Source organism: Acomys russatus, chromosome X, assembly GCF_903995435.1.
Source record: "Acomys russatus chromosome X, mAcoRus1.1, whole genome shotgun sequence".
NCBI classification, from domain to species: domain Eukaryota; kingdom Metazoa; phylum Chordata; class Mammalia; order Rodentia; family Muridae; genus Acomys; species Acomys russatus.
The window spans coordinates 114,621,795-114,630,437 of record NC_067169.1 but is presented as its reverse complement, the minus strand read 5'-3'; the positions used below and the strand labels follow the sequence as shown (position 1 = coordinate 114,630,437).

At 43.2% G+C, this 8,643-nt stretch overlaps 1 protein-coding gene across 4 annotated transcripts; it reads left to right on the top strand.

Annotated features, from left to right (window-relative positions):
* The first annotated feature begins 485 nt into the window (after nt 1-485).
* On the top strand, nt 486-8,277 carry Slitrk4 (SLIT and NTRK like family member 4). Of its 4 annotated transcripts, none has more exons than XM_051141081.1 (2): nt 486-672; nt 4,287-8,277. In XM_051141081.1, the coding sequence occupies exon 2, from the start codon at nt 4,337-4,339 to the stop codon at nt 6,848-6,850; it is 2,514 nt and encodes an 837-aa protein (XP_050997038.1). In that variant the 5' UTR covers nt 486-672; nt 4,287-4,336; the 3' UTR covers nt 6,851-8,277. The 4 variants fall into 4 exon arrangements, with proteins under 4 accessions (XP_050997038.1, XP_050997037.1, XP_050997040.1 ...); XM_051141080.1 differs by having other exon boundaries at nt 486-704; XM_051141083.1 differs by lacking the exon at nt 486-672 and adding an exon at nt 773-810.
* The last annotated feature ends 366 nt before the right edge of the window (nt 8,278-8,643 follow it).

Genomic DNA, 8,643 nt, shown 5'->3' with positions numbered 1-8,643 from the left:
CCTCCTCACCCCAGGCTCTACAAATTTATTTTCCACCACCCTGGGCTCTTTCGGAGGAACACCTCGTGTGTGTGTGTGTGTGTGTGTGTGTGTGTGTGTGTGTGTGTGTGTTCGCGAGCGCGTGCGTCCTCGCCTTCCTTTCCTTCTTAGGGTGCTGGAGGAAGAGAAAGGACTCCAGTGTGTGTATGTGGTAGGGGTGATGGAGGTTAGCGCAACCTCCTTAGGAAACTAGGGTTCCGATGCCTGAGAATCAGGGTCGCTCCTCCCTAGGGGATGTTTTAGGCAAAGGAGGAGGTGGATGCCAGGAAGAGAGCTTGTTGTCTTTCTCAGTGTGGGGGTAGAAAAGGACTCAAGTGGGGGTGTCTGCTGGAGGGTCAAAGGGCTCAAGAATGTGCGGAGATAAAAGTGGTTGGGTGTACAGAAGGAGGTTTGCGAGGGCGCCAGGGGGCGGGGGAGGGGGCGGGGATTCAGCGCGTGTATGTAAAGGTGCAGCCCGTGTGCGAGGGTCTGGGTGCGCGCGCGGTGTCTGGCCGGGTGCGCGCGCGCGCCTGTGCCCGCTTGCTTGCCTGCTAAAGGCTGTTCGGTGGGTTTAACGGGAGAGCGGGCTCCAAGAAGCTGCATCCCGTATCACGTAGAGACCGTCGCGGAAACAGAGGAACAAGTCGGAACGAGGTGGGCCCTCTACAGGACTTGGGGCTCCAGAGGTGGGTGAATTTCAAGCTCGAGCTGCGTGAGCTGCAAGGAAAGGCGCGTTGCTTCTTCCCGGCTGGGCTTGGCACAGTGCATGTGCGCGCGCACGGAGGGAAGCAGGTAGCTTATTATTTTTAGTTGGAGTCCTGTTGGTTTGGGGCCCGTTGAGGAGGCGAAACGGACATGTTAGCTACCCCCCACCCCTCAAAACACACACACACACACATGCACACACACACACGCCTCCCACTTGTCTTCCCACAGCGCAATCTCTTGTCCTCGAGGACCGAATGAATCTGGGTGTCCTTAACATCCCTGTCTCTGGGGCAGCCCTGGCAGCGGGGAAAGTGTCCTGGTCTGAGCTTTCAGGGCTGCTGCTCTCAGCTGGGCTTTGTGCTCTGTGCCCTACTCTCGGGCACCGTGCGTGGACTTAAATGTAGGGTTTCAGGCGGTGACCTGAGGACTGCTCAGAGACTGCTGGCACTCAGCAAGACAGGCAATATGGGAGGAAGAGCCGGCTGGTAACTCTGAAAGCGCAGCAAAGCCAGGCGAATGCTAACAGCGACACTTTGCAAGGTTTGTAAATGTTGAGGTGATTTCTGGCTGGGTGAATAGGATCTTATAGCTGGCCTGGGCAGGTGGGGGTGGGGGACAAAACCCGGGCCAAAGCTCAAGGCAACAGAGTCACTCTGTGTGGCAAATGGGTCTTTGATGCCCCAGTGATGTATTCCTAGCGGCCTGAACTAGCCATCCCTTCCTCTTTCTCTTCCACTGCACGCTCGGTCTAGAGAGGCCAGAGAAAACTCCAGCAGCTACCCCTTGTGGGACGGGAGCGCGCAGGGAAATGTGTGCGCAGCGGGACTGAAGGCCCCCGCGACATCGTGCACAGTACCCCGCCCCCGCCACCCAGCCAGCGAGGCTGCTGCTTGGGCCGGGTACGGAGGAGGGGGCTGCGCGCCGGCTCAGGGCAACGGGATGCGGCAAAACATTGCGGTACGCGCTAGCGGCCCCATCAACCGCGTCGCCTCCAGCTCTAGGTAGCGCTCAGAGGTAGCGGTCGATCTCTCCACCGTTCTCTCCCCCTACCCCAACCCCCACCTCGGCCCTCGGGGAAGGGACTGCTAAGGTTTCCCTTGTCCGCTTCTGTGGAGCCACGTCTATCTGAGTACCCCCTTGGCAATGGTTTTCACTCCGCAGGCTAGCTCTCTCTGCTTGGGCAAGGAGCGCTAGAAGAGGCACTCTGGTGGATGCTGGATTTATGTTAGGGCAAGGTTTGTGCAGTTCTGGGCAGCCTCAGGAGCTGAAGGTCTTGCTTGGCTGTACCAGGAGATGGAAACACGGATAGGGAATTTCGTTCCCCTTGGAAGATTGAGAGGTGGCTTTGGGTACCAAACCCATACTTTGTAAGGTTTTCTTTCTCGGTTTGTATTTTTGCTGTTTGTCACGATTTCTAGGATATATTTATAGTGGTATTTCTCTTCCTTACAGTTACTCTTCCTGGCTTCTTTTTTCCTAGCCTAGCTTTTGACAGTTCTCCAGCTCTCTATATCTGCTGCCCTTTCAGTGCCTGTTTGCCTCTCCTTGGTGGGCTGATTCTTAACTCTGACTTGCTTGCTTGCTCCAGCTGCTTTTGGCTTCCCCTGTTTCATCAAAGCTGCATTTGGGGACTTCCTAGTTTGTCCTTGCACCTCCCCCCACCCCCACCCCTGACCCTTTTGCTACTTAAGTAGAAATTACTGATAAGAGGGCAGCTCTTCGTGTATTTTTACATCTGTTATGCTTCAACTTCTTATTTTTGCACTGAATTCCACTTATTCGAATTTTGTTTTGGTTTGCTTTCTGTGTTTTGTTTTTAGTTTGGTTGCGTTGTGGTTTCTTTGTTTTTGGATGGGGGTGGTTAGGAACAAGAAATGACTCAACTGAACCAAAATAGCTGTTGAAAGCTACATCAACACAAGGCAAAAAAGACCAAGTGAAAATTTTGATTTTTCCAATTGAAGTTGGTTGGGGTGATGTCATGCTTAAGAACTATGACTTCTTTTTGCAACGACAGTCATGCTATAACACTGAATAGAGGAAATGCTCGCCTGCCCCTATGGCAGTCAAATAATATTTCAGTGGTGCTGGCTATGTTCTGAAACAAAGTACTTAAAATGCAAATCTTCCTGGGTCTTGGCTAATGTATTGTCTACCTTGAAACACGTTTGGTTTTACAACTGGCTGATTTCTTTTGAGGGGGAAAAAGAGTTTCTGCGTGACACATTTTTTCTTTGCATCATTTTATCATTGTGTTCCTGGGTATTTTATTTATATAATTAATATTTAGTGGTGACCATATTAAAATTGCAGCCACTTTTCTCCCATTCAGTACTGTAAAGATTCACAAGCCTAAATTGCAAGAGTAAAATGTGTTCCCTTAATTTTTTCCATAAAGATCTCCCCCCCCCCTCTCTCTCTCTCTCTCTCTGTGTGTGTGTGTGTGTGTGTGTGTGAAGGCTTTTAAGGAGATGGCTTCAAAGGGTTAATTTTTGAGCCATTAAGCTCTTCCAAGAAATAATTCTTCATTTGTTTACAGGTAGTGGCATGGAGTGATCATTGTGGAAGGCTGTTTGAGAACTGAAGGCTTTATGTAGAACTGAAATATGTAGAATTGAATATAACTGCTTCTGTAGATAAAGCTGCTCAAAGAGTATGGCATATGGGTTCGTCTTTCCTAGTAGTGACCGGCTGTGGTCTGAGTGAAGGTGATATGCATTTAAGCCAAGAGGTCAGTGGGGACTGGGTTCAAATTGAAAAGCGAAGAACCAGTTCTGGTGGGTGAAAATACTGCCTGGAAACCATCTGAATGGTACAGGAATAAGCAGGTCCCTTTTGTGCTTTCAGGGACTCAAAAACAAAGGGCTTTTAAACACCATTTGGGAAAAGACTGACAGCAAAGTAGGTGCTATTTATTAATCTGACAGTTGGTTTTCTAGAGCCCAATACGGGTACTTGTTCTTTCAAAGGCAACAGATTACAGAAACGAACTGATTCGTAGCAATGTGCTTACCTGAATGCCAAAGCTAAGGCAAATTTCTTTCCAGGGCACCTTCCATATAGCTCTTTTAAAGGAACCCAGTTCTCCCACTGACATTCTCTAATGAAATCTCTTCAATTATGGTCACTACCCAGCCTCCGTATCTAGCAAAAGCCTAGAGAATAGATTTCCACCAACTGGGGCTTGTTTGTGGTGTAGAGGACATGAAAAAGATGATGCTCTAGGTATGCTCATTTCAGTTACAAATAGCAAACTGGAGGATTGTGCTTAAGGGCAAAAGTTTGGTGGCTCAAGTTAAAATTGAATTTATTAAGGTGTAAGTATGATTTGAAACCTCCTTTCTTACTGTTTATATTCTAAGCATGTACATTTTGTACAAATAACACATATGAAATAAGTGACATTTTGTGGTTATTATTGTTCAGTGGAAAACAAATCTGGCTGCATTAAAAATATGATGCTATGGATTGTAGCCCTGTGTTCACAATGAAATAATTTTAGCACAAATATATTTTTCAAGGAATGACCACTGAAAAACTGTTTTCTTTTTATTTTTTAGATTATTTCTCTTTATTCAGAAGCATAGAGTTGTTTGCTGATTGCAAGAAGATGTTTCTTTGGCTCTTTCTGATTGTGTCAGCCCTGATTTCTTCGACAAATGCAGATTCTGACATATCAGTAGAAATTTGCAATGTGTGCTCCTGCGTGTCAGTAGAGAATGTGCTCTATGTCAACTGTGAGAAGGTTTCAGTCTACAGGCCGAACCAGCTGAAACCGCCCTGGTCTAATTTTTATCATCTCAATTTCCAAAATAATTTTTTAAATATCCTCTATCCAAATACATTCGTGAATTTTTCACATGCAGTATCTCTGCATCTGGGAAATAATAAACTGCAGAACATTGAGGGAGGTGCCTTTCTCGGGCTCAGTGCATTAAAGCAGTTGCACTTGAACAACAATGAATTAAAGATTCTCCGTGCTGACACTTTCCTTGGCATAGAGAACTTGGAGTATCTCCAGGCTGACTACAATTTAATCAAGTATATTGAACGAGGAGCTTTCAATAAGCTCCACAAACTGAAAGTTCTCATTCTTAATGACAATCTGATTTCATTCCTTCCTGATAATATTTTTCGATTCGCATCTTTAACCCATCTGGATATACGAGGAAACAGAATCCAGAAACTCCCCTATATTGGTGTTCTAGAACACATTGGCCGGGTTGTTGAACTGCAGCTGGAAGATAACCCTTGGAACTGTAGCTGTGATCTGTTGCCTCTAAAGGCTTGGTTGGAGAATATGCCATATAACATTTACATAGGAGAAGCTATCTGTGAAACTCCCAGTGACTTATATGGAAGGCTTTTAAAGGAAACCAACAAGCAAGAATTATGCCCCATGGGTACAGGTAGTGACTTTGATGTACGCATTCTGCCTCCATCTCAACTGGAAAATGGCTACACCACTCCCAATGGTCACACTACTCAAACAACCTTGCACAGATTAGTGACCAAACCACCCAAAACAACAAATCCTTCCAAAATCTCTGGAATTGTGGCAGGCAAAGCCCTCTCCAACCGAAATCTCAGTCAGATTGTGTCATACCAAACAAGAGTGCCTCCTCTTACACCTTGCCCGGCACCTTGCTTTTGTAAAACACATCCTTCTGATTTGGGGTTGAGTGTGAACTGCCAAGAGAAAAATATACAGTCCATGTCTGAACTGACACCAAAACCTCTAAATGCCAAGAAGTTGCACGTCAATGGCAACAGCATCAAAGATGTGGACATCTCAGACTTCACTGAATTTGAAGGGCTGGATTTGCTTCATTTAGGCAGCAATCAGATTACAGTGATCAAGGGGGAAGTATTTCACAACCTTACTAATCTACGCAGGCTTTATCTCAATGGCAATCAGATTGAAAGGCTGTACCCTGAAATATTTTCAGGCCTTCATAACCTGCAGTATCTGTATTTGGAATACAACTTGATTAAGGAAATCTTAGCGGGCACCTTTGACTCCATGCCCAATTTACAGCTACTATACTTGAACAATAATCTCTTAAAGAGCTTACCAGTTTACATTTTTTCTGGAGCGCCCCTTGCCAGACTGAACCTGAGGAACAACAAATTCATGTACCTACCTGTCAGCGGAGTCCTTGATCAGTTGCAGTCTCTTACACAAATTGATTTGGAGGGTAATCCTTGGGACTGCACTTGTGACTTGGTAGCATTGAAGCTGTGGCTGGAGAAGTTAAATGATGGAATTGTTGTGAAAGAACTGAAATGTGAGACTCCTGTTCAGTTTGCAAACATTGAACTTAAGTCGCTCAAAAATGAAATCTTGTGTCCTAAACTTCTAAACAAGCCATCTGCACCATTCACAAGCCCTGCGCCTGCAATTACGTTCACCACTCCATTAGGTCCTATTCGAAGTCCTCCGGGGGGCCCAGTGCCTCTATCTATTTTAATCTTAAGTATCTTGGTGGTTCTCATTTTAACTGTCTTTGTTGCATTTTGCCTTCTTGTTTTTGTTCTGAGACGCAACAAGAAACCCACAGTAAAGCACGAAGGTCTGGGGAATCCTGAATGTGGCTCCATGCAGCTGCAACTAAGGAAGCACGACCACAAAACCAGTAAAAAAGATGGACTGATCACAGAAGCATTCATTCCACAAACCATAGAACAAATGAGCAAAAGTCACACCTGTGGCCTGAAAGAGTCTGAAACTGGGTTCATGTTTTCAGATCCTCCAGGACAGAAAGTAATGATGAGAAATGCTGTGGACAAAGACAAAGATGTATTGCACGTAGATACCAGGAAGAGACTGAGCACAATTGATGAGCTGGATGAACTGTTCCCTAGCAGAGATTCCAATGTCTTTATTCAGAATTTTCTTGAAAGCAAAAAGGAGTATAACAGCATCGGTGTCAGTGGCTTTGAGATTCGCTATCCAGAAAAACAACAAGATAAGAAAAACAAGAAATCACTGATAGGTGGTAACCACAGTAAAATTGTTGTGGAACAAAGGAAGAGTGAGTATTTTGAACTGAAGGCAAAACTTCAGAGTTCCCCTGACTACCTGCAGGTCCTTGAAGAGCAAACAGCTTTGAATAAGATATAGGTCATGTAATCTGACTTCATACAGAGGACATTATTTAATGATGAAAGTGCCTTTTGTTGACTTCTAATTTCCAAATACTATATTATCATTAGGCATAGAGTCAGGTGTTTCCAAGGGTATCTCATTAACTGTAGCTGTAAAGATGTGTCAAGTAGAAGAGAATTTCCTTAATAGATTTTACTACATAAAACCTATACTGTGGAGTCCTGTGGGGATACTGCAAACTCTATTGCCAAAGGGATGCTTTATAAACATAATACACTGAATTTAACCTCAAGAGGCAAATCAGTTTTGTACCTTGATGCAAAACCTTCGTCTCTTTGTGCTTTGTAAAGCAAACTCAAGAAAACTGGTACCAGTGTTTGTACCTGAGCTGGGTCCTTCATCTTGCACGTAGATTAAGTTGGTAAACTGGAATAACCCTTTTGATTTGTGGCATTGTTACAACTCTGTGTAAAGATTACCTGAAAAGTGTAAAAAACAAATAAGCATGCAAAGAGAGAACATTTGATAGTATTTGTAAATCGGTAAAATTTATGGCCTGCATCTTGCAACTGCTGGATTTATAATGTTAAATTGTGCAAATACTTGTTTAAAATATACCATGCATTACATAACTATAAAATGAATTTGAACACTAAGTATTACTTGCCTATACATAAAAACCTAAAGGAGAAAAATCAATGTGAGTTACATAGCATTTGTGGTGATCTAGAGAAAAATATGATGTTTATCATAATTAAACATGGCTCAAATTAAACTAAATTTTGCTCTCAGTTATGTCAAATACCCACAATCCTTAAAGGTTGTCCAAAATTAACGAAGTGCTTACCGTGTGAGCGCACCCAAAGCTATTTTTGTAATATAATTCATATTTATGAAGTACTTTGTATACTAAATAGGAAAACATGTACTCCTTAATATGTATTTAATATGCTTGACTTACTCTCCTGATCACAGTAAATTTATCAGTAAGTATAAATTTAGATAAGAAAAAGAGATACTAAAGTGAAACTGAAGCTAATGTGTACAGAAATATTTTGGACTCTGTGATCAGTTATAATTTAAAAGCAGAAAAAAATACAGAAAAAATCCACAAAAATAAAAAAAACAGTTCTGTGCTATTCTTGTGAATTTAGCATATTATCTTCAGATTTGTTACCAACTGTGCATTTTAAAATAGGCTCCTTAGTTTTATAGTAGTGTGTCTGGGGCAGTTGTTATTTGCCATCAATTGTCTTGCTTTTCAGGATTCTATGAGCTTAATTCAAATAGTTTTAATTACAATATTTAACAAATTAATGACTAAGGTTAATAGTATCTTGTATGCATCAGTATCCTGTTCTTTCATCGTTCTGACTACTATCAGATAATCTAGTAGAACTGTAAACATCATGGTAATCTTGGCTCTCAAAGCCACACTGTAAAATTCATCTGAGGATGAATTCATGATCTACAACTACAACTGATATGCCCCTGTGTTTGCGTGCGCTGTTAAGTTCTAGATCAAAACTGGTCAAATGAGTGAAGTATTTGATAATGGGTTGATATCTGAAGATGTTTAAGAGCTCTGATTAGCACACCAATGTTCAGAAACTCATTGCCCTCTTGGCCAGGTGTGTGTGTGTGTGTGTGTGTGTGTGTGTGTGTGTGTGTGTGTGTGTGTTGAGGTGATGAATTACTGTATTACTCAGTAAGGTAGCCAAGAAGGCAAACAGACATTCTTCACGAACTTCAAGTGGCATATGTTTTGGTGAAGCTTCCAAAAGGATATTTCAGTTAAAGTTGTAACA

What these genes read in the sequence shown, in the direction of transcription:
- Slitrk4 (XM_051141081.1), top strand. Translation starts at nt 4,337, where the DNA reads ATGTTTCTTTGGCTCTTTCTGATTGTGTCAGCCCTGATTTCTTCGACA.